Below are 26363 nucleotides of genomic sequence, written 5' to 3'. Positions count from 1 at the left end.
TTTTTTTTTTTTTTTTTTTTTTTTAAGTGTCTTAAAAAGCAGAAGCTTACATTGTTCATTGAGACTTTCTTGTGCTTTTCCAATACAAATATTTAATTCTTTAAATTTTCCTCTGTAGGCACCACTTATTTGTATACTACAGATTTATTTTCATTTTTGTTTAGTTCAAAATATTTTCTCATTTCCCTTGAGATTTTGTCTTTGACCTGTGGATAATATAGAAGTTTGTCATTTAATTTCTGATTTTTTTAGAATTTTCTGGATCTCTGACATTGATTTTTGGTTTAATTTCATTATAGTTGGAGAACTATTTTGTATGGTTTTAATTCTCATAAATTTTTTATGGTTTGTTTTATGACCTAAGATATGGGTCATCAACAAACAAATAGAAAAACAAATCAATAAAACTTAAAAAGAAAAATCGAGATAAAACAATGAAACTATAAGTTGTTTCTCTGAAAAGATCAATGATAAATGTTCTGTATGTACACTTGAAAAGAAAGTGTGTTCTGTTATTGACTGTTTTATAAATGTTTATTAGTTCCTATTGTTTTAAGATGTAATTTACATTTTCTGTATTCTTGATTTTTTTTTTAAAACTACTTTTCTCACTTACTGAGGAAGGAGTTTTGAAGTCTTCAACATGTGTATTTTTACTTCTATCAGTTTTTATTTTATGTTTTTTTTTTTTTTTTTTGAGTTGGAGTCTCACTCTGTCACCCAGACTGGAGTACAGAGGCACACTCCCAGCCACTGCAGCCTCAACCTGCTGGGCTCCAGTGATCCTTCCGCCTCAGCCTTCCAGGTAGCTGGAATTACAGGAGCACGTTACCACGCCTGGCTAATTTTTTTTTAAATTTTTTGTAGAGATGAGGTCTTGCCAAGTTGCCCAGGCGGGTCTTGAACCTGCGGGCTCAGACAATCCACTCACCTCAGCCTCCCAAAGTGCTAGGATTGCAGGCTGAGCCACCAAGCCCGGCTTATTTTATGTATTTTTAAACTCTGTTGTTAATTGCTTACAGAGTAACAATTCTTATATGATCTTGGTGAAGGTTGATCCTTTTACCCTTATGAAATGTCTATATCCTGGTGAATTCTCTTGCTTTTTATTCTACTTTATTTTATATTGATACAGCTGTTTCAGTTTTCTTTTGATTATTTTGAGGATGGCATATAGTTTACCATTCTCTTATATTGAATTTTGTTATGTAAAGTGAATTTCCTATATAGCATATGGGTAGCATATACTTTTGTCTTGGTTTTTTAAAAAATCTATTTTGACAATATCTTTTCAGTGACATGTTTAGACCATTTATATTTCATATAAATATATGTTCAGATTTAGGTCTACTGTTTTGTTTCTTTTCTATTTCTGCCTTGTGTTTCCCCTCATCTGTTTTCCTTCTGCTGCATTGTTTTCAATGAACCGATAATTTTCTAGACTCACATTTTAAGTTATCTGTTGGATTCTGGCTATATTTCTTTTTATATTTTTAATTGATTGCATCTTAATTTTTTGCAGTCTACTAGAACTAGTATTTTACCACTTCAAGTGGAAACATTAGAAACTTGACCACCATATAAGTTGCTTTACCTACTTTGTGTTGTAGTTGATATGTGTGTGTGTGTGTGTGTATGTGTGTGTGTGTGTGTGTGTGTATAGCATCTATATATTGAGAAACTCACCAGACTGTTAAAATTTTTGCTTTTAAAAGTCTATTATAAAGAAGTTAAGAGGGGAAAAGTAATCGATTATATTTAACCATGTATTTACCATTTTTGTTCATTTTTCTTTCATTCTTGCGGTTTCCCCTTCCCTCTGCTAACATTTCCCTTTTGTTTACAGAACTTTCTTTACCATTTATTTATATTGGATCTGCTGGTAATGAATACTCTCGGTTGTCTTTCATTGCAGAATGTCTTCATTTCATCTTCATTCCTGAAGGACATTTTTACTAAATATAGAATTCTAAATACAGAATTTAGTTTTTTCTTTCACTGCTTTAAAAATATTGTTTCATTGCCTTCTGACCTCTGTAGTTTCTCATGAGAAATAGATAATCATTTATATCATCACTCCCCAGTTGTGGTATGTGTTGTTTTTCTTTGTCTTTGGTTTTTATCAGTTTGATTAAGGTATATCTGGACATGATTTTTTCTGTTTGGGATTTGTTGAATTTCTTGAATTGGCAAGTTTGATTCTTGCAAAATTTAGGTAGTTTTTAGCTGTTGTTTTTTTAAATATTTTTTTGTAGTACTCTCTTTCTGCTCTTTCTCTAATACTCAGTGACTTAAATGCTAGACCTTTTGTTATTCTCCCGCAGGTCTGGAGGTCTCTATTTTTTCCCTAATCTTTTTTCTCTTGGTTGTTCTATTGGTCTGTCTTCAAGTTCATCAATTCTTTCCTTTGTTATCTCCATTTTCCCATATAATCTACCCAGCATATTTTCTGTTTTGGATATTTTATGTTTCAGTAGTAAAATTTCCTTTTGTTTCTCCTTTATGGCTTACTTTTCTTTGCTGGGACTTGTGTCTTTTCATGTTTCAAGATTGTTTGCTCTACTTTTTTGAAACCATTGTAATACCTGCATTAGAGTCCTGCAGGCTCAAGATCTGAGTCATCTCAGTGTTGGTGTTTATTGTCTTTTCTCTTGTGAGTGGTTGAGATTTACCTGATTTTCTGAGTGACAAGTAATTTTGAATAATATCCTAGATGTTTTATGTATTACTGTATGTGATTCTGGGTCTTGTTTACATTGAACACTGGCTTTTTACTATTGTAGCAGGCATTTTATCTAGCTAGGTTCACTTTTCAGCTTCTGTGTGGCTGCCTTTCCAGTATTCTGGCTGGCAAGCTGAGGTCTTCCTACTCCGCTGTTCTCCAGGGCCACCTATGGAGAGGATAAAGAGAAAGAAGCAACAGGAATTTCAGACCCTCTCTGCTGACCACAGTTCATCTGTTCATACAGGAGAATCTGTCTCTTTAGCTGCTGTGTATCACACTGCTGCTGCTGCCACAGAATCGTGTCTTAGGGATTTGGATTTGCTTGGGGACTGGAGCAGAGGAAAAAACATGCAAGAGAAATCAGGGAGTTTTCCCTACTCTTTCAGTCACATCTCCCACTGACCCTATTGTTCCTTCGGTCAGAAAGGACTTCTCTTGGCACTCTTTCTGCACATACCCGGTGTGCACTTCTGGGAGTGAAGGAATTTGATTGTCTTTGAGTAGGAGCCTCTGGAGCATGGGCTGAGAAACACACCACTGGGTTGGTCATACTTTGAATTGCAGTTTATTTCTCCAGTCTATCTGCTACCATTTACTTTTCAGAGTCCTCAGATGTCTGATTTGTGTATTCTGTCTTTTATGTGAATTCATGGGAGACTGGAGGAAGTGAGCTTAATCTGTCTGAGCCAGAAACCTTCCTTTAAAAGTTTTTGAGTGTTTAACATCATATCTCATTCACTCCACATTTTGATTGATTGATATATGATTAATTTATGGAATCATAAATGATTTAAAAGAACTAAAAAATCCCAGGATTCAAAATTACCTTAGAAATCCTGTAAACCAAACTATTAGCTTTTGGCAAATCTCCTTTACCTCAAACAACTGCTAATGATAACTAAGATTGAATGTGTACTTGTATGTGTACACACACACAATACAGTGTATATATACTTGCCAGTATATTAAACTTTTTATATACACATTATACAATGTGTAATATACTTGCCAGTATATTAAGCTCTTTGTCTATATTAACTCATTGAATGCTCACAAAATTCTATCAAGTTTTTACCTCCATTTTACTGATAAGAAAACTAAGGTTTAGAAAGTCTCAAATGTGGTCTTTGGACCATTCACATTGTCATCACTTTGGTTCCTATAAGGACTTCAGAGACCTGTGTTTCAACACAGACCTTTAGGATCATAATCCACATGTGAATGAGATCCCCAGGTGACTCACTCACACATTAGCTTTTTCAGAGCACCTGTTTAGAGAAGTTCCAGGTAACTTGATTGAGATTACCCAGTGTGCAGGTTACCTTGCAGGTCATCTTTTAGGGTCAAGAAAGTATGCAGTTATCTTTAGCTGGAGAAGGCCTTTTGCTGGACTTCAGCTGTACCATATTCAGTTTGAATGTCTTTGTTCCTTGAAAGAGTCAGGTCACAAGTAAGCTATTCTATGGTAGGCACTTTTCAAATACTGTTGTTCATGCTGAGTCAGTTGTCCTTAGGGAAATCTCTGTCTGTACTGGACAAGACTCAGAGACTAATCAGAAGTTCATCCTACCATCTGGTATAACGAGAAATGAAGAGGAAACATGGCAGTCTTTGAAATAACATTAAGTCTGTCGAAATTGGCATTCATGCACTTCGCTTCCCTTAAATACATTCCCTGCACAGGAGCTGAGTGACATTTTAAAGAATAAATCTGATCATGTTATAGCTTTGCTTAAAGCTTTCTGTGGTATTTAAATTCAGACTCTTTGCTATGGGTTAGGCAATTGCTGCCCTTTCTGGCTTTATCTTAAACCAGAGCTCCACCTTTCTCAATGAACTTCAGTCGTATTGACCCTTTTATCTATTTCCTGAGCATGGCAAGCTCTTTCCTGTTCACTTTTGCATTACCTCCTCCTTTTGCTTAGATTGGGCTTCTCCCTGAAGCTTTGCATTGGCTCTTTCTTACATCAGGTCTCAGTTCAGATTCACCTCCTCAGAGAGTCCTTTCCTAGCCTGCTATGTTGAAAATACCCTCCCACAAACACATACATGGTCATACTCCATAATTTTACATTCTTCTATTCATAGCATTTTTCAGTACTAGAAAGTATCTTATTTGCATGATTTGTTACATCTCTGTGATAACCATCCTCTGGAGAACATAAATGAGGAATAGGATCTTATCTGCTTGCCATAACAGACTCAAAGCCTATGGTTTTTGTGACCATCAAATTAATTGATTCACGTAAAGCTCTGAGAATGGGTCTGACATATTACATGCACTTGTCAGCTGCTATTAGTGTTATTGTTGTTTCTGTAAGTAGTTGTAGTGATAATATATATAGGCATTTGTGAAACTCAGTGGAATGATATATTTTGAATAGATTCAAGGTGAAATCTAATTATAAAAACTGAGTTCTGTATGTAGTTAAGCATTTCTACTTTTTTTTTTTAATGATCCAGAGATCTTTTATTTTTGACACCTATCAAGCCATGAATTTATAGGAAATAGGTTCCAGAAGCTCGGGCTCCTTTCTGTTGGTTCTCACAAAGTGTGCTTCTCTGGATGGACCAGGCCGGCGCTTCAGCAGAACCCACGTGCCTTTCTCCTTGGCTTCCTTTTTTTTCTGGTCATTTTCCTTCACATGTTTCAGGAAGCTATCTCGACTCTTTGAGTGCTTAATATGCTCAATATGCACATTAATTCTCTTGGCAAGAATCTTACCCTTGACTTGTTTGTTAACAACAATGCCAATAGCATGTTGACATTGTAGACTCTTCTTGTCTTGCCATGGTAGCATTTGTGGGGCATTCCTTTCTGAACAGTACCCATTCCCTTGATGTCTACAATATCACCTTTTTTGTAGATTTGCATGTATGTGGCCAAAGGAACAACTCCATGTTTTCTGAACAGCCTGGAGAACATGTACTGCGTGCCCCTCCTCTTTCCCTTTGCATTCGTCATTTTGGCAAATTACTCGAAGATGGTGGTTCTGGCTGAAAGCATTTCTACTTTTATAGGATTGAAAAAGTGAAAACAGTTAAAATAATAATGTTTTGATTGGAATTTTCCCAAGTTTCTCACTTAAGAGTTTAGGCAGTTGTAGTCAAACTATCCATAGTATAGAGCTGGGATCCTCAAAAACACATCTGTCTTCCAAAATTGTGAACAGTGAGGACATGCAGTTGTGTTTGAAAAGTTTACAAACCGAAAAGCCAGTTTTGCTGGAAATGATGGCTCCTGGATGGTAAATTTAAAACTACCTTTTTTTATTACTCTAGACACTGTGCAGCATCAGGTGATATAGTATGCTTAGAATGACATTCAATGTTGTATAGCATTTTTATTGGTGCTGTCATAGAAAGAAATGTGCATTTATATAGCATTCTGTATATCGTGAGTTACTCTGCATTTCCTGTCTGTCTGTGATCACAGGTAACAGTCAACCTCTTCCAGATGCAGCACCTACAGGCTGCCTCCCTTGCAGACAGCCTACAGTCTCTCTGTGATAGTGCCAAACTCTATGATCCAGGCCAAGAGTACAGTGAATTTGTCAAGGCCACAAATTCAATGGAAGAAGAAAAAGTTGATGGGTGAGAATTAATGTCCAGATGAAATTATTTCAAAAGATAAAACATCTATTGCTAAGTTCTTATCTAGTATAAGAAGATGTATTTCCTAACATTGGCAAAATTAGCTTTAAATTTTTCTGAATTTTTAAATATTAGGGATCTAAGTAAATATATTTAAGGAAAACCCACTTGAGAGTAAAACTTTCCATTTTGATACGGACTTTAGTTCTCAAGACTTAAAAACCCTTTAGGAAGGGCATATGGTAGCCATACTTATCTTCAGTGTTCACAGGATTTAACCTACACTTTCCAGAGAGGTTAGACAAGGGAGGAGGGGACCCAGAAAACACCAGAATTTATTTATGAAAAATTGTGTATTTCTTCTTACATATTAAAACTTCACTCACCTTCAAAATGCTCTGTGTTTGATGCAGTACACCTGTCAAGACACTTTTTCCACTGCTCAGAATAGTTTTTGAATTCGTCGATTTGGATGCCTGTTAGTGCATCTGCTGTTTCTTGTTTCACCTCTTCTACGTGGGCAAAACATTTCCCTTTGAGTACTTTTTTTCATCTGGAGAAACAAAAAAAGTCTCTCGGGGTGAGATTGGAAGAACATGGGGGTGGGGCATGGGAATCATGCCATTTGTGGTCAAAAACTGCTGAACGCTCAGCACAGTATGTGTGGGTGCGGTCATAAATCACCCATCATGAAATGGACAAACGCTTTGAAAGAATCTCCAAAAGAAATTTCACTGATGCAGAACACAGCCTCTCACAACAATGCTTGCTGGTACTGATGCGGATGGGTTCCTAGAACACTTGCCTGGTGGGGGATGCCTGTACTACAAGGGGCCCAAACTCCAAAAGACAATTCCATTTTTGGGGGGGCTCTCCCCATACTAGAAAAGTTTAACTATGACATGAATTATTGGCTATCCTTTGGCTACTCTTTCCCATGTTATAATAATAAGTACAAATAATTTAGAAGTTTTATTCACATCTCCTAGAAGAAGATAAAACCATGTAATATGATTCGTTCTTAGTATTTAGTTTAGTTATCTATGATCATTAAATTAACAGATTTTTCTGAACATAGATTAAAATAGACTGAGTATTAGTCATTCTCCTGAGTGCTGAGTTTTATCTGTGGTTTTTGTTTTCAGGAATGTAAATAAACAGTTAACAAATAGTCCCCAAACTTCTGGATATGGGCCTGCTGGTTCTTTAGAGGATGTTGGGCGCCCTTCTGACATTTCTAATAAAATTGAAGAGGACAGATGCTCCAACAGTGCAGATATAACAGGTAGTTTTCCACACTAAAGAGAATGCTAATTTACAGAGGATCAAACTGTTCAGATGTGATTGTTAAATGAGTCGGAGCTCTGGAATTTAAAAATCAGGCCTTACAGATTGTAAGTTTATGGGACCTTATTCAGGGTTGTTACCACTATACCTATCTTAAAGTTGATGATTAGCCATTGTTAAGGAAATATGAATTGTTTAATTTTTTAGAATGTATTTTGCCTTACGAAATCCACTTAAAGCCAAGTTTTGACTTTATTTTTTTTCTTAAAGGTCCTTCTTTTATAAGATCATGGACATTTGGAATGTTTAGTGACTCTGAGAGTACTGGAGGCAGCAGTGAATCTAGATCTCTGGATTCAGAATCTATAAGTCCAGGTACCTAAATATTTAAGTCTAGCAGTAAAAATTCAATGAAAGAGCGTTTCTTTTACAGTGTATATCTTAACTACCTTGTTTTTTGTAATAAATTTTCTCATACATAGAGAGGAGAATGTACATGTATATGTACAGTTTGAAGAGTAATAAAAAACAAACCCTCATGTATTCATTCACCCAGCCTAAGAAATAGATCATCAACCGTATATTAGAAACCCCCTCTGGACGTCTCCCTGATAGCATTGCCCTATCTCCTACCAGAATATACCATTATCTGGCATTTTAAAAATCATTCCTTCCCAAAAAATAAAATAAAAAAATAAAAATGATTCCCTAGCTATTTAAAACTTTTTACAGAGATATCTAGTAGATTTTTGCTTTCTTCTGAATGTTATACAAATGGAATTATGCTATTCTTATTGACTTCATGTATGCATATTTTTAGATCCATGTTAGTAGATCTTTATTTTCAGTGAATGTAACAGTATCTATCTTTTCAGTTGTTTTGTAGTTAATTGCTATAATAAACGATGTCATTATATTGGTTTTTGTGCCTGCAGTTACTTATTCTTGTTAATTTTTTTCAAATGTGCCTTAAGATACCTTTACTTAGATTGTCTCTTGATCCTCAGAGAGAGACAGAGTAGGTGTTTTGAATTCTCCCTTCAAAATGGGTAACTTGCTATAGAACACATTATATAGCTGGTGGATGAGAAAGCACTTGACCCCATGAGATTCTTACTTCCAGCTTTCCTTCTCCATTCCTATGCCAAAGTCCACTCCCATCTTGTTCTTTCTGGCTACATTTCTTTCTCCTAGGATCTTGAGAGAGAGATTGTAGGATTTAACCCCCTCAAATTCCCAGGCCTTTTTCTTTTTAGCGTTTTATGTATTGCAGAAGTTTTATTCATTTAAATAAATCTCTATTTAAAGGTAGAAAAATTTTTCAATGCAGCACTGGTGTTTGTAGACTGATTATGAACATACTGCTACTTTGCGGCATTCTTTAAAACTAGCATTGTTCAAGACATGTCCTGGAAATATAAGCCTAATGTTTATCAGAATACTTGTAATTATTTTTATAAAGGCAAACTAGTTCTAGCTAGCTCCAGAAATTATGACCCAATCAAGACTCCAAATTATTTGAGATCCTGTAAGAATTCATGTAATAAAGACAAGAATTTGGGAACCAGATCACCTGATAAATGAGTGAAGACCTGGGGATGCCTCACCTGGGAAGGAGACTTTGAGCACATTACAGCTGTCCTCAAAGATTGGATGTGAAAGGGAAAGGAAGTTATAGTGCTTGTTGGCTCCTTGGGGAAAATATGACCAAAGGCTGAGACTCATAGGAAGGCAGATTTCTGCTCAATAGTATAAGGAATCCATTCTATAATTAGAAAAGTTATAAAATAGAGCATGTGGCCTTGTGATTTCTCAGTCATTCAGGGCATTCAGAGCCCAAACTAGATGACTACCTTTAAGCATGTTGTGAAGAGAAATCCTTTTGGGAAGAGAATGGTCTTTAAAATCACTTGTAAGAAGCCTTTCTAACTCTGAACCTGACTGTAAAGGCCCTAAGTTAAAGTGAATTTTTCCACGTAGATAGAGGCCTGTTTGTAATATCACAGGGAGTAAATAAACGTCATTCCCAGTCAGGCTTCTACCATGTGTTGATGCACATGGCCCGTCCTTTGCTGACAAGCTTGCATCCTTAGGTCTCAATCCCTGCTGGCATTACTAGGCTATTGCTCATGGCTCCTAGTCTCCTGTCTTATTAGTAGCATAAATATGATATTATTATTGAGTTGTTGTAGTCCAAGATTTTTATATATTTCAGAAAGCTTTGGGTTGTATTGTAGACATTTATAACTTAATTCAACAAATGTTTAATATCACCTTTACTATGCGCCAACCACTATCACATATTAGATATTAGATGTGAATGGAAAATGCTACCTGTGTTTGTGGAACTTACAAACTCTTAATGTTGTCAGAAGTTGGCAGTAAGGTTTCATTGGAGTATATGATCCTCAGTTTTAAATTTGTTTGGGAAAGTCAGATTTGGTTGAATTTCCTTTACTTCCGAGGAATAAGTATCAGAATTCTCTGTTATTCAGTGTTTAAGAATGGAAGCAAATTTTTCTTTAAAGCTAATAAAGAAAGTGGTATTGCTTCATAAGTGGTGTCATTACCCATTTCTAAAATTCTATAGCGAATGGTCAGTTAATTGTGTCCACAATTTTCTTTTAGGAGACTTTCATAGAAAACTTCCACGAACTCCATCGAGTGGAACCATGTCCTCCGCAGATGATCTGGATGAAAGAGAGCCACCTTCCCCTTCAGAAGCTGGTATTGAATTAAGTCCTGTTAAACCAGTTGGATCAGTAGCACTGCATGATATTAGAAAAATAGTGTAATTTTAATGAATCATTACTTTGTTGTGTATTAAAAAGTGTCATGATGACAATTATATGTGTGAGCTGATACTGTATTAATCAGATGTTACAAATACAAATATAAGAATTAACAACAAAACCACTAGATCTAAGATGTATTGGCACGGTGCTAAAGTAACAAGCTAGGTATTACACTTTTTCATAAACCCTATACTGTGACTTAGTGTTAAAAGCCCTACAATGTATGAGAAATTCTAAAAAGTCCTCTTCAAAAGAAACAGTGCAAGAAACCAAGCAGGAAAAGTAAATAAACATCCTCCTTGAAGACAAGGAAACTTGTGGGTATTGAAGGATATAAAGTCAATTACTGTAATGACTTGAATTAGATTCATATAAATTAGTTTTGTACATTTGATATCTCCAGATATTGGTTTTGGCATCATTTTCTAAATTAATGGAACATGTGACCTCCATTGTAGTATTGATACATAACTAACTAGTATTAACTATAATTTTATAATGCATTGAGAATGGCTTTATCCTTAAACCAAATAATGCTGACACTTTAACCTCATACAATTGTTTTTCTTTGAAGTGTTCAGAGGCTTTTTCTAAGAATATAATGCCACTTAGGATCACCCTTCTCAACTCTGTAAGGGCACATTAATAACAATATAAATTTGCTGATTCTGAAAACATTGTCATGTTATTTTAGAGTTATCTTATTGATTTGGTGGCAGTTTTTACTCATAGCTTAAATGTTTGATAAATATATATGCCTTCTAAGAGATGTATACAAGGGGAGAACCTAAAAGACCCAGAATTATCTTTTGGAGGGCTAGCTAGTATACTAGGAATTTGTTCCTCCAAATAAAGTGGTCAACCGAAGATTTTATCTGGAAGTTCTGAAAAGGTTACATCACAATTTGTGCAAGAAATATCCTAAATTGTGGCAAACAGGTGACTGGTCCTTCCACCATGACAACCTACCTGCTTATATCACACTGAGTGTTCAGCAGTTTTGACCAGAAACTTCATGACCCCCGTGCCCCACCTACCCTATTCACCCAGTCTCCCCCCAAGCAACTTTTTTTTGTTTCCCTGGATGAAAAAAGTTGTCAAAGGGAAATGTTTTGGCATTATGGAAGAGGTGAATGAAACAAACAATGGCAGAAGCACTGACATCAAAATTGATGAGTTCAAAAATTAAGCAGTGGGGAAAAAATGTCTTTATAGGTATATTGCATCAAACAGAGGGTACTTTGAAAGTAACTGAAGTTTAAACATTAGGAATAAATATGCAATTGGTCATAAATAAATTCCAGGTTTTGGGGGTCCCCCCTCGATAAATTGGATGTTTATTTTGATGTTATAAATCCAAAATGTTAGCATTTAGTGATAGTTAATGATTACAAGTCTAATGATTATTCAAACTACGATATCATATGGTATAAATTTTTTGTCATCTTACAGTTTTAATATGCTAACTATTTTTGTTGCAAGGTCCCAATTCCCTTGGAGCATTTAAGAAAACATTGATGTCCAAGGCAGCTCTCACTCACAAGTTTCGCAAATTGCGATCCCCCACGAAATGTAGAGATTGTGAAGGCATTGTAGTGTTCCAAGGTGTTGAATGTGAAGAGGTAAGATCTTTCTAGAAGTGCATTGGCTCCTTTATACTTTTGTTTTATACTCTTTTGTTATTAATTTTACCTATTAGGATCTTTTGCATATGTGTTTTTTAATCAGTTGTACCACAGTGTGCCTTCTGTAATTTTATATTCTGTTATGCTGTTAAATGTATCTCAAACACCACAAATGATACCTCTTAAACTCATTTTTGTTATGATACTGTCTACCTACAGTTTGCCCAGTTGTGAGAAGTTTTCAGTTTTAAACTATCATTTTCTTGTAGTGTCTCCTTGTTTGTCACCGAAAGTGTTTGGAAAATTTAGTCATCATTTGTGGCCATCAGAAACTTTCAGGAAAAATACACATATTTGGAGCGGAATTTACACAAGTTGCAAAAAAGGAACCAGATGGCATCCCTTTTATACTCAAAATATGTGCCTCAGAGATTGAAAATAGAGCCTTGTGTCTACAGGTACATTGTAACTCTTAAAATTTTAAAAACAAACGTCTGTGTGATTTATTCTAATGAAAAAGAGACTTTAAAGGAAAACAATGCTCTCAGTTTTTAATAACTGTATTTATTAATATTTCTTTAGAAAGTGTTACTTCCCTTGGCCCTAATTAGTTTTTTCCTAAAATGCTAATAAATTTTGAAATAGGCACATCAGATATATTTAGATGTCTGTCTGCATTTAGCCATTTGCACTAAAACATAATTCTGCAGAAAATTTTCTTTTCTATTTAAGGGAATTTATCGTGTGTGTGGAAACAAAATAAAAACCGAAAAGCTGTGTCAAGCTTTGGAAAATGGAATGCACTTGGTAGACATTTCAGATTTTAGTTCACATGACATCTGTGACGTCTTAAAATTATACCTTCGGCAGGTAAAGTTTTTACCCTTGAATCCTACCACTAAATAAAAAAGAGCAAAAATGTGATTTGTATTTTGCTGATAACATCTACACATATATTTTTGTTGACATAGACCATATTGATATCTTGCTGATTATTAATGTATAGATCAAAAGTATATAATACATATGTACAGTTTAAGGAATAATATTAAAAATTTATCTCCCACCACTCAGCTTAAGAAAATAGACTGATACTGTACCTTACAAAAGACTCCCATGTACTTCTTTCATGTTGCAGCCTCGCGTCTCCACTGAGGAGGTCTTGCCTAACTGTGTAAATAACTACCTCTCTTTTTTTTATACTTTTTTTTTTAACTAAGAAAGGTAGATTTATTAAGGAAAGATACATTGTGAAGGGCACAGTGGGCAGGACAACAGCAAGAGTGTCTAGTGTCTGCTGTCTGCTGCTTTTTTTAGTATTTTTAATACCTGTTGTTTACTCCTAAACAATGTATCATAAAATTTTGGAAAACTGACTTTAAAGCATAAATCTAGCTATGTAAGGAAAACCCAGTATCCGTACTGTTTTATGAAGATTCAGCAAATAGAACAGTGTCTAGATCATAGTCTGTCATTGTATTCATTGGTATTTTAAAATAGCTATTGTAAGAGGTCAGTGGGCAAGATCATGTTTGCATCCCAGAAACCATAAAATGGGGAGTCAGGTAGGGCTATCCTATAGGCTGGGTACTGCACATTCTAGCAGGAATGTGATCTGGGAGTGGTGGGCATGTGTGTGTGTGTGTGTGTGTGTGTGTGTGTGTGTGTGTACGTGCGCACGCATGCACACATGCACTCATTGTTACACCTGTAATTTGCAGGAGTAGTTCCCACATTTGTGGGGTGAAATAAATGGGCTTAGTGGCTATAGGCAGAGCTTCTGGAGGGCTTACAAGAGCTTAATCGACACTTGTCATGAGCCAAGTACTAAAAAAATCTCTTAGGCAGGCTCACCTACATGCTGTCCTCAGTCAAATGTGAAGAGATAATGTCAGAGAGAACAGTGATGATAGTCCTCAGCATGTCTGTCTGTGCAGTTTTTCTCTCCAATCTGGAGCCTTTAAAAAAATTTTAATTTATTTAAATTGACATACAATGAGTCTACCTATTTGTGAGGGACATAGTGATGTTTCAATATATATAATGTATAGTGATCAGATTAGGGTAATCCACCATCTCAAACTCTTACCATTTCCTTGTGTTGGGAACTTTCAATATCCTTTTAGTTATTTGAAACTACATATTATATTAATGTATTATTGTTAACTAGAGTCACCCTGTAGTGATATACAACACTAGAACTTATTCCTCCTATCTACTTGTAACTTCATACTGGACTTTTTAAAAACATGGTAAATAACCATTATCCTGGGACTTTTTTTTCCACCCTCCACTCTTTTTTCCCCCAGCACTTTATTTTTATTTTAGAGTTGTAGGGTGCATGTGAAGATTTGTTACGTAAGTAAGTTGTGTTCAGGTGAGGTTTGGGCTTCTAGCGATCCTTCTCCCCTGGTGGTGGACGTGGTGCCCAGTGGGTGGTTGTGCGCCCCTTAGCCATCCTCCCTCCCTCCCTCCATTTCTCTCTCCATGAGTAGTGCCCAGCGTCAGTTGCTCCTGCCTTTGTGCTCACGTGGCCCATGTTTAGGGCTCGCTTATGAGTGAGAACATGCGGTATTCAGTTTTTTGTTTCTCAGAATGATGGTCTCCAGCTGCATTCATGTTGCTATAAAGAACATGATTTTGTTCTGTAGTATTCCATTGTGTATATGTACCTCTGTTTATTTTTTTAATCCAGTTCACTTTTGTTGGGCATCTGGGTTGATTCGATGTTTTTGCTTTTGTGAGTAGTACTGCAATAAACATACACATGCAGGTGTCTTTTTAGTAGAGCGATTTGTATTCCTCTAGGTATATTCCCAGAAGTAGAATTGCTGGATTGTACAGTAGCTCAATTTTCAGTTATTTGAGAAGATGCCACACTGCTTTCCACAAAGGTTAAACTAGCTTACATTCCCACCAATAGTGTAGAAGCATTCCCTTTTCTTCGCAGCCTCCCAACACCTGTTGTTTTTTGAATTTTTAGTGATAGCCATCCTGACCAGTATAAGTTAATATCTCATTTTAGTTTTGATTTGCATTTCTGTGATGATTAATGCAACTGAACATTTTTTCATGTTTGTTGGCTGCTTGGATATCTTCCTTTGAGAAGTATCTTTTCATATCCTTTGCCCACTTTTTAACGTTGTTGTTGTTGTTGTTTCTGTCGATTAATTTGAGTTCCTTGTAGGTCCTGGATGTTAGACTATTGTCAGATGCATAGCTTGCAAATATTTTTTTCCATTCCATGGGTTGTCTCTTTACTCTCTTGATGGTTTCATTTGCTAGGCACAGTCTTTTCAGCTTGCTAAGGTCCCACCTGTCAGTCTTAGCTTTTGCTGCATTTGCTTTTGAGGACTTGGCCATGAATGCATTGCCTACTACAATGTCCAGGAATGTATTCCCCATGTTTACTGCTAAGATTCTTATTATGTGGGGTTTCACATTTAAGTCCTTGAACTATTTTGAGTTAATTTTTGTATATGGTGATAGATAGAAGTCCAGTTTCATTCTTTTGCATGTGGTCAACTAGTTTTACCAGCACCATTTGCTAAATATGGTATTTTCCCCCAATGTTTGTTTTTTTCAGTTTTGTTAAAGATGAGTTGGTTGACGTTATGTAGTATTCCATTGTGTGTATGTACCACTTTTTAAAAAAATTCAGTCCACTTTTGATGGGCATGTGGGTTGGTTCCATGTGTTTGTCTTTGTCAATAGTACTGCATTAAACATATGTGTGCAGGTGTCCTTCTGGTCAAGCTATTTGTATTCCTCTGGGTATGTTCTCAGAAGTGAAATTGCTGGATCATACAGTAGCTCAATCTTTATTTATTTGAGAAGATGCCACACTGCTTTCCACAAACGTTTAACTAGCTAACTAGCTTACATTCCCACCAATAGTGTAGGAGCATTTCCTTTTCTTCACAGACTTTATTTCCGGTTTCTCTGTCCTGTTCCATGTGTCTATTTTTGTACCAGGACCGTGCTGTCTTGGTTATTGTAGCCTTGTAAACTTTGAGGTCTGGAAGTGTGATGCTTACAACCTTGTTCTTTTTGCTGGGCTCATTTTTGCTTCCATATGAATTTCTGTATTTTCTAGGTCTGTGAAAAATGATGTTGGTAGTTTGATAAGAATTGCATTGAATCTGTAGATTGCCTTGGGTAGGATGGACATCTTGACAAAATTGATTCTTTCAATCCGTAAGAATGGGGATGTTCTTCCACTTGTTTGTGTCATCCTTGATTTCTTTGAGCAGTGATTTGTAGTTCTCACTGTAATGGTCTTTAACCTCTTTTGCTAGGTGGATGCTGAGGTATTTTTTTGTGTGTGTGGCCATTTTATTTGGTTCTCAGCCTACTTATTGATATATAGGAGTACAGTTTTGGGGTTTTTTTGCATGTTAATTTTATATCCCGAGACTTCACTGAAGTCATTTATCAGTGCAAGGAGGTTTTTTGACAGACTGTAGCGTTTTCTAGGTGTAGAATCATATTATCCTCAAAGAGTCCACCTTCCCCTCTTTTGTGAGGAAATACCTGTCATGTCTTCCTTGTGTTTAGTCTGTTCTATTTTGGTCATGCCCGTACTTCAGCAAGGCATAATTGGAGTAAATATTTGGAACCTTGTTTATCTGTGAATGTTTTTATTCTACTCTCTTAAATGGAATGGAATAGTGTGGATAGTGTGGAAGGTATTCTAGCATGAAAATTATTTTTCTTCAAAATTTTGATGGCATTATTTTTTTGTTCTCTTTGAAGCCTGAAATCCTTCTTATTTTATTTCTGAATCTTTGTATATGACCTATTGTTTTGTCTCTCTGAAAGCTTGTAGAATCTTCTTTTTCCCCGTTTCCCTAAAATCTCATAGTAATGTGCCTTGATGGGGGAGTTCACTCAGGACTCTGGGCGCCCCATGAGCCCTGTCAGTCTGGTCAGTCCTTTAGCTCTTGAAACTGGGTTTGGCTGCTCATCCCCTCCGCTCTATTTTCCCTGTGCTTTCTGTCTGTTGTGCCTGTTTGGATCATTGACAACTCAAACCGGTTCTGTAGTTCCCTTACCTTTTCTCTTTAGTTCATTTATTTTTTTGTTTTCTTACTATACTTTCTAAGGGATTTCCTCAGCTTTATCTTTCTCCCTTGCTGTAAACTGTTTCATTCCTGATAGCATATTTAAATTTCCAAGAACCCTGGTTTTCTGTTTTGTTACAGCATTCTTTTTTTTTTTTTTGAGTTGGAGTCTCACTCTGTTACCCATGCTGGAGTGCATTGGCATGCTCTCGGCCACCACAGCCTCAACTTGCTGGGCTCAAGGGATCCTTCTGCTTTAGCCTTCCAAGTAGCTGGAACTACAGGTGTACACCACCATGCCCAGCTTTTTTAATGAATGCAATATCTGAGGACATAGAGATTTTTTTAAAAAATAGATTATTTTATTTGCTTATTCTCTAGCCTTGTCCAATAGGAATATAATGTAGGCCACATATAATAGTAAATTTTCTAGTGGCCAGCTAAATAAAGATAAACAGGTAAAATTAATTTAAATATTTTCCTTAACATACTGAAAATATCATTTGAACATTTAATCAGTATTTTTAAATTATTAATAAATGTTTTACTATTTTTGGTACTGAGTCTTTAAAATCTGGTGTGTATTGTTCATTTAGAGCACATCTCCATTTGGGTCAGCTACATTTCCAGTGCTCAGAGCCATATGTGACCAGTGGCCACTATATTGACAGCATAGTTTTAAACCTTTAAGTTGGATTGTTTTTTTTCTATCCATTTTGATTTCTGTCTTCCATAGTTGTCTGCTTAAAATAAAGTGTTGAGCATTGAAATCTCTTTGGAAGCTCATGAACACATGTGGGCTTTGAGCTTCATTGGAGGATGATCTGGGTGGGCTGTTTGGGAAACACCTGATGTCTCTATCTGGGTCCCTGCTCTTGGGCTGTTCTGACAGAGGAGGGTCTGTCTGTGCCTAGAGTGTGTTACCAGTACTCTAGGAGCAGAGAAGGGGGAGAAGGTGGCAGGACCTCTGCATTCGGTGTTCATACCGTCACTAAATGCCCATTTTGCCCACCAGAGACCCTCTGTCTTACACTACCCAGAGGAGAAATCTCCAGACTTCTGAGGAAGTGGTTTCTAGGGAATGTGGAGTGGAGTCAAGGATCTACAGACCCAAGCCTTCTCAGATAGTTCCCCCTCCCACAGGATGAGAGGAACTAGTGCCGAGTCCCCATAGGATTCTGTCCATCATGTCGGTTCACAGTTTGGGGTTTTGGCTTTCTCAGAACTGCTAAGTTCACAGTGGTTCATCTGTTCTTCTGTCTGTGAAATGCTGCTTTTGTCACCTCTCCTATTCTCTCAGTCCCGTAGCTTACTGTGTTTTAGTGGAGTTGTAGTGAGGGGAATTAGATATGATTGTTGGATCTGCCGTGTTAGCCCAGGAAACTTGGTATCTCCGTACTGACATTTTACAGGACTCTCAACTGAAAACAGGCTCATGACCTCTGAATGACTATAACTCTCATCATGAAGCATCCTCTATCTCTTGTAGCCAGACAGGAAGAGAGAATGAATGGAGCCTAATTCTGTCAGCTCTCACCTGTCTCGAGAATACTGTGTGACCAAGGTGTTGGGGGCAGGAGACTCTCAATTCTTACAACAGTATTAGAGAGCAGCTTTCACTTTACATTTGCTGGTTGAAAACCTGAAGCTCCAGGAGGTTGAGCGACTTCCTTCCCGTCCCAGAGTGATGGAGGGAGAAGGTGATCTCATCCCTCTCTAGGACCAGCAGGGGAGACCAGAGAAAGGGGCACCTGCCTCACCACAGAATCACAGGACATCAGCAGTCAGAGCACACTGTGTTTTCCATCACAGAGCAGTGGACACACCGGAATTCATTATGGCAGTGGGAAGATCAACATGGCATGCCCTTGGTTCCTTTGAGGGAGAAACTTTTTCTTTTGAGCAACTTATGGCCGTTCAAATTAGTTAAATAAAACATTGTGTGTTTTACTTAAAAGTCGTGGTGTCAGATGTTAATTTTCAATCTAGCCCAAGTAAAACACAAGAGCCCCATAGCATTTTTGTTTTTTCTGTCTCCCCCGTACCAATAATATTCAGTTTATCAGCTTTTTCTAATTAATTTGACTTATTTTGTGCATTATTCTGGGTTTTATATCATTAAAACAGTTGAAGATCATACTAACTTTGGGACAGTCATGAATGTAATTGGTATAGGATATATATCAGAGTTTTAAAATTCTGTCGTGCAACTGTAGGATTAGTGTTTACTAATTGTCAGTTAACTCATTTTTATAACTTATTATGATTCTAGATTAACTTTGTAGACCACATCTATAGTAAACATATACTACATTTCTAAATGTGTATTGACTTTAAATCTTCTTAATCCTAAGAGACGTGCTGAATCATTCAGTAATTGATAATAATATTTGACTATTAGCAGAAAAAGTAGAATATTCCTAATGTAATTTTATTTTTTAGCTCCCGGAACCATTTATTTTATTCCGGTTATACAAGGAATTTATAGACCTTGCAAAAGAGATTCATCGTGTAAATGAAGAACAAGAGACAAAAAAAGATAGCTCTGAGGACAAAAAATGGCCAAATATGTGTATAGAAATAAACCGAATTCTTCTAAAAAGTAAGGACCTTCTACGACAGTTGCCAGCATCAAACTTTAACAGTCTTCATTATCTCATAGTACACCTTAAACGGTAAGAATTTTATGTAAGTAGAGCATTCATTCGTGGGTAGATAATCAATTCATTTTTTGTTTTTAAATATGGTAAAATACACATAACAGAATTTACCATTTTAACCCTTTTTAACTGTACAGTTCAGTAGTGTTAAGTACATTCACATTGTTGTGGTGTTACTTTTAAAGTGAACATTTCATTTCTAATATGTGTAAGGGAAACAGAAACACTGAATATATGTTCATGCAGCCAGCATCGCTCCCTCAGATGCATCCTGTGGGCCAGGCTCTGGCTGGGAAGCAAGAATGAAAACGTAGGGCTTCTGCCATGGTTAGGCTCACAGCTTGGGGGACAGACCTGCAGACAAGCAGAGTGCAGCCCCATTCATATTCTAACAGAGCTGTGACAGCATGCAGAGGTGGGGCATAAGTCAGAGGGAAGATCTGGGGTCCAACTTGAAGAACTGAGGAGCGGTCCGTTGGACAGAGAATGTGCAAAAGAGCAGTCCAGGAACAGGGTCACAGGCACAAAGACACAAGAGAGCACTCTGTCTGCATTTGGGAAGTGCAGGTAAACAGGGTAGGATGTGGGGCCCTGGACAGGAGCACAACCCGGGCTGGGGAGAGAGCCTGATCAAGGAAACCCTGTGTGCCTGGCAAATGAGTTGACAGCCTCCTTCTGTGCCCACTTAAGAATTTGGAGCCAGGACTCAGATTTGCCTGTTAGCTCTTTCCAGGAACAATATGGAGAATAGGTTGGAGGGAGGCCTTTAAGACAATTCAGATCTTCTTGAGTAGTTGTGGAAACAAAAGGTGGAGGGGCTTGAAGTGAGGCATAGCAGCGAGAGGGTTGTGGAACAGAGCTCTCCAGGAGGGAAGATCAGCGAGGCTTAAGGACCGACTGTGTGTGGTGAGAGGGGTCGATGGTGGTGTGCTGGTTTCCAGTGTAAGGCTGTGGGAGAACATACCATACATGGAGTCAGGAGCAGGTTTGAGGGGTGTTTCTTCTTTCTGGGGACAGAACTGTAGTAGTTCTTCTACTTAGTTGAATTTTATTACAGTACTGTGAAGCTCAGTTTGGTTTGTGGTCAATATTTTAATCAAATGAGTGTATCCTTCTAGACTTTTTCCTCCCGAGCCCTCTTGAGGTGTAATTGACAAACTTTTCATAGACATCAGCAGCCCATTTTTCCTCCACCCTTAACAGGCAAATCTCAGGTAGCTGTGTGTATTCTACTTTGCAGTGTAGTAGATCATGCAGAAGAAAACAAGATGAACTCCAAGAACTTGGGGGTGATATTTGGACCAAGCCTCGTCAGGCCAAGGCCCACAGCTGCTCCTGTCACCATCTCCTCCCTAGCAGAGTATTCGAATCAAGCGCGGCTGGTGGAATTCCTCATCACGTACTCACAGAAGATCTTCGATGGGTCCCTGCAGCCGCAGGATGCTGCGTGCAGTCCAGGTGTTATTGCACCTCAGGTCGATCAAGGCTGTCTTTCGAAGCCTCTGTTGTCACCAGAAGAAAGAGACACAGAACATTCCATGAAATCATTATTTTTTTCTTCAAAGGAAGTAAGTTTTGACCTTTATGGAATTGTATTGGAACTTTGTGATGTTCATGTTAATAAACTAAAAATCTTTGAGCTGTTTATTTTGAGGTGTTGTTTTGCTTTTTCAAGTGTAAAAAATCTCTTCTATCAACAGGATGTTCATATTGCAGATAGTGAAAGCACAATTTTTGAACCAGCTACATCATTTGAGGAATCAGAACGCAAGCAAACTTCATTAGGAAAATGTGACACCTGTCTCAGTGGTGAGTGGCCATGTTAAAAAAACAAACATATGTTTGCTAACGTAATACATTGCCAGTAAACCATGATTAAAAGCCAAAAGTGAGTGGAGGTGAGGGAAGTCAGAGAACAAAGCATTGTCAGTTCACAAATCTTGGCTAGCCATTGAGAGAGTTGCCTGTTAGTGTACCTGGCACTTAAATGAATATCATTCCTCATAAAAATCTTTCTTACAGAAAGACATCTTGGAACTCATAAGTGTTTTTTGTGTTCCTTCTAAAAATATTTTTGTTTTCATTGTTGCTTTTTGCCATCAAAGTCAAGGCAGAGTTGTGTCAAGCACTGTATTAGCATCTTCTGGTTTCATGGTTCTATGCATTGATCTAACTGCACATAAGGCATTAAACCAGACTCCTAAAAGGCAAAAAATCTGGAGTCCTAACATTTTTCTTCAAATGCTTTTTCCTCTGGCCTACTTTTAAGCCAGTAAGGACACATATGTGCATGTCTTGTTTATTTCTTTGACTGCAGCCATTTTATGCACTGATTTTCTCTATGTGATCATTTGAAATGCAGTCATTTGTGTTGGTATCTGTCAAGCTGATAGAAAAGCTTCCAAGCCAGGCACGGTGGCTCACCCAGGGACTTGAGACCAACCTGGGCAACTTGGTGAGACCTCGTCCCTGTGATAAATAAATTTTTAAAAATTAGCTGGGCGTGGTGGGTCACACACCTGTGGTTCTAGCTACTTAGAAGACTGAGGTAGAAGGATCACCTGAGCCCAGCAGGTCAAGGCTGCAGTCACCATGAACATGCCACTACACTCTAGCCTGGGGGACAAGAGTAAGACTCTTACTCAAAAAGAAAAGAGAGTCAAATAAATGGTACAAAGACATCAAAAAAAGAAAAAGAAAAGCTTGCATTTGGTGTTCTAATTCTACATTGTAATAGCCAAATTCCAGTTTTCCCAGTACAACCATATGTGTTAAATTTACTGCATAATCAATATCAATGAACATAGAATATAAAAAAGAGGAGAACTAACATTCACCAAATACCTGCCTGTTCATGCTAAGCACTGTGCTTGTTGTTTGGTTTCACTGATCTGATTTGATCTCCTTAACAGTTCTGTGCTATAAAGTCTACATTAGCCTCATTCAACTGTAACTAATTGAGAGAGATTAAGTAATATGAAAGGTTGTGCTCCTAATAAACTCTTCAGTCAGGATTTGAACCCAGTTCTGATTTTTAACTAACCGTTTTTCATGAAGCTGTTAGAAATATCGTAATACATGTTATTTTCCAGTGCTTATTATATACTAGGTAATTCCAAGCACTTAGTAGGTGATTTAGACCACACAATGACACAAGTACCCTTAGAAGTCTTTTGACAATGAAGGCTCATAGGGACAGTAATTGCCTTGACTGGAGCAAAGCCAAGCTAGGACCCAGGCAACTGGGCTCAGTCTGTGCTCTTGCCTGTGATGCTGTAAAATTTTCCCTCAGGGCTATAAGCATATATTTTAGTGCTTATAGTACAAGTGCAAGAGTCAGGGCCCTTAGAGTGGTCTGTAGACATGGGGAAGGACCTGGGAAAGCCAGTCGAGAAAGTATTGCCTAGGATCCAGGGACAAGAGGCCAGCAGTCCCAGGTGAGGAGGAAGGGCAGATGAGGTGACAACTGGGAATGATTCTGATGGACACCTGTCTGCAGCACTGCCCAGGAGATGGGGAGAAGGGCCTGGTGGCAGAGAGGGACCGCATGCCGTGCTGAAGTCCAGCCGTGGCCCATTTAGGATGGTGGCAAGGCCTCATCTGTGGGATGCCTTTCCGCAGTGAGCAGGATGGGGGTCAAGCAAAGGGTGGACTTTTCCAGGAAGTAGACGTTTTTAGGACAGACAGAGCTAAAAGGTGCGGGGTTTGAGGAACTGGGATTCTAGGTGAGGAAACATGGACCATGGGTCCAGACTAGAGAGGAAAGAAAACCTAGGAGCAGATGGGGAAATGGCATTTCTAACGAAGTGAAGCTGTTTGGCCTTAACTTGACAGCATGGATGTTATGCTTTATTAGTTGATGCTGGGCATGGTGGCATGTGCCTATAGCTGAGACTGAAGCTGAAGGATGGCTTGAGCCCAGGAGTTCAAGGCTATAGTGAGCCAAGATCGCACCACTGCACTCCATCCTGAGTGAGACTCTGTCTCTAAACAAACAAAGAAAAAAACCTATTAGTTGATCAGATCTGGAGAGCATCTAAAACATTTAATGTGACATGCTATCACTGTGGGTGAGTTTAACTGAAAAGCAGATGAAGTAAGTTGGCAGAATCTTCAGGATTCAAGGCATACCCACATCTGGTTGGTGTGTAAATTAGTGTAACTTTTCTAAGGTTAAATGACCAATGTCTGCCTATTGAAATTGTGGCAGTCTTTGACCCAGAAAGTACTCATTCATGCACAGTGCATAAAAATAAATTCAGAAAGTGTTTTTTGGTTTTCTTTTTATTAACCTGCAATGTATTTTGTATATGTGTTAATTATTGTATTAATTAAAAAATAAAAATTCTAGCATCTTAATTCAACATACACCTTTAATGTACAAATGTTGAACTCCTCTTCATAGACAACAGAATACCATGTTGGAAAAAATATGTAAGATTCCTGTTGTTTTGATAAAGTATTCATCTCTAACACATTCAGACTCTCTTGTTAACCATGTATCACGAAGTTAAATAAACCTCTTTCTTTTTCAGATAACAAAGTACATTTGCTTTTAGACCACGAGCTTGAATCAGCATCCCAGAAGATAGAAGACGTTTGTAAATCCCCTAAGCTACTTTCTCTAAAATCTGATAGGGCAGCAAACAAGGTGGAGAGGCATACTCCAAGGGCCAAGATTAGACCTGTAAGTTTGCCTGTGGATAGACTACTTCTGACAAGCCCTCCCAGTGAGAGAAGTTTGGGAAATGTGAATTTAGACAAGTTTTTCAAGAATCCTACCTTCGAAGGAATTAATAGAAAAGACACCCCTACTACTGTTTGTTCCAAATTTAATGGCTTTGACCAGCAAACTCTACAAAAAACTCAGGACAAACAGTGTGAACAAAACAATGTAACTGCCAAGACTGCAATGATTGTGCCCAACGCACTCCAGGAAAAAGGATTAACGACAAGTGCCAGGATTGGGGGGAGCCCGTCCATCAGTGCCTCCCAGCCCAGTAAGCCATTCGCAGAGCCAGTAAGGTCTGCAAGAGAGGCTTTCGAGAGGCGCTCCTCTGACTCCTGCTCGCTCGCTCCGGTCAGAGTGCCTAGAACACTACAGCCCCAACACTGGACAACATTTTATAAACCACCCGCTCCCACTGCCTGTGCCAGGGGTAGCGAGGAGAAACCAGCTTCTCCCTCGGCAGCACTGCCTCCCGGTGCAGCCCACGATCCCCAGGGTTACGTGGTGAAGTCCACGCCAGACTCTGACAGAGCAGCAGCTTGTCCCAGGCAGACGACCAGTCAACCTAAGGAGAACTCTGAGGAGCATGGCTTGCCTGATGTGAACCCAGCATGTCAGAGGCCACGGCTAAAACGAATGCAGCAGTTTGAAGACCTTGAAGATGAAGCGCCACAATTTGTGTAGGGTTGTCACAATTCAGGCTTTCTTTTTTTGTTGTTTTGGGGCATTGTGTTTGTATTGTAAAAGAATGTTTTGACAGGACCTCTTTTGTACAGGATTGCCACATTGTGGACTTTGCTTTCTGTTCTTGTGTTGTTCCCTGTTGGTCATGTTGAATGGCGGAATGTTTCACTAGGGCCACAGATGTGCCTGACTGGAATTATCTTTAAATTCTATATTTCTGAAGTTGTGAATAAAATAGGTGGATTCGCGTTTTTTAAAAGTTCAATAGACTTTTCTTGTAAAATGATCCATTTAAATGCATCCCTAATGTATGATATAGTTCTCACTAATAGGTGCAACTGGGGAAAATCAGCTTTGTATTTTGGAATGAAGTTAAGTGCTTATTTATAAAAGAAATGTTTCTGAATGCAAGTGCCTGTAAGATCTTTGTTATAAATATGTTTTTTCACACAATTTTATAGTGCATCTTTTACCATTTATGTTTTTTTTGGTATGTATGTAAGCTCTTATTTTTCAATTGGCAATTCACTTAATTTTAAAATATTTACATAATGGCCCAAAGGCTTGCAAATCTGTATTTAATTGCATTTTAATTAATTGACAGATTTTACATGTGATAGTCAAATTGTTCAAGGAAAACTGCACTTAAACTTGTATTTAAATTACGTCGTTCAGTTACGTCTTATTTGACTTTAGGTGGCTTTAATACACTTGATGGTTTTTCATCCCTTGGCTTTATACTACATAAACTTTTGTTTTTCTACATCTCTGAACTTTTTGGAATTTTTATAATTGGTCCCAAAAAATGCCTTTTGCTGAAGTTTTTAAATTCAGCGCATTTCCTCTTGATATTACCCGGGTTTTGTTAAAGCCATTCCTTTGTATGAAAAGTTTTGACTTGTGGATCACTTTATGTACTTGTTCTACCTGGACTTTCATCCACTGAAAATGTATATTCCATCCAAATCAAGTTCAGATTTATTTGATTCTGAGAGTACAGGTCAATAAGCCTCATTGTTTGGAATTTGAGAGGAGGTATAGATGATCGGATTGTTTCATTTATAAAATCCTGGTTTTTAGAACTAGGACATTCCTGTTATTTTCTGGATTTCATCATTTTGTCTAAAATAGGATATAAAAGGGAAAAAAATATAGCCTTTTTTTTTGTATGCGTGAATTATATTTCTACTAAATGCTTTTG

General features: G+C 37.6%; 1 protein-coding gene across 1 annotated transcript in view; it reads left to right on the top strand.

Annotated features, from left to right (window-relative positions):
- ARHGAP29 (Rho GTPase activating protein 29) overlaps positions 1 to 25217 on the top strand; it is a 61496-nt gene extending 36279 nt beyond the window's left edge. Inside the window, exons 12-22 of the mRNA XM_008074611.2 lie at positions 6162 to 6319; positions 7465 to 7604; positions 7877 to 7981; positions 10235 to 10333; positions 11884 to 12023; positions 12296 to 12484; positions 12759 to 12896; positions 19532 to 19764; positions 20990 to 21317; positions 21450 to 21555; positions 24285 to 25217. Of these exons, the coding sequence (XP_008072802.1) occupies positions 6162 to 6319; positions 7465 to 7604; positions 7877 to 7981; positions 10235 to 10333; positions 11884 to 12023; positions 12296 to 12484; positions 12759 to 12896; positions 19532 to 19764; positions 20990 to 21317; positions 21450 to 21555; positions 24285 to 25162 (2514 nt within the window). The 3' untranslated portion in view covers positions 25163 to 25217. The remainder of the gene's footprint in view (positions 1 to 6161; positions 6320 to 7464; positions 7605 to 7876; positions 7982 to 10234; positions 10334 to 11883; positions 12024 to 12295; positions 12485 to 12758; positions 12897 to 19531; positions 19765 to 20989; positions 21318 to 21449; positions 21556 to 24284) is intronic.
- Positions 25218 to 26363: the final 1146 nt, after the last annotated feature.

Source organism: Carlito syrichta, unplaced genomic scaffold (genome assembly GCF_000164805.1).
Source record: "Carlito syrichta isolate Samal-C Ts95f unplaced genomic scaffold, Tarsius_syrichta-2.0.1 Scaffold316502, whole genome shotgun sequence".
In the NCBI taxonomy this organism is placed as follows: Eukaryota; Metazoa; Chordata; class Mammalia; order Primates; family Tarsiidae; genus Carlito; species Carlito syrichta.
Note: the sequence above shows the minus strand (reverse complement) of the source record. Positions and strands in the feature narration are given on the sequence as shown.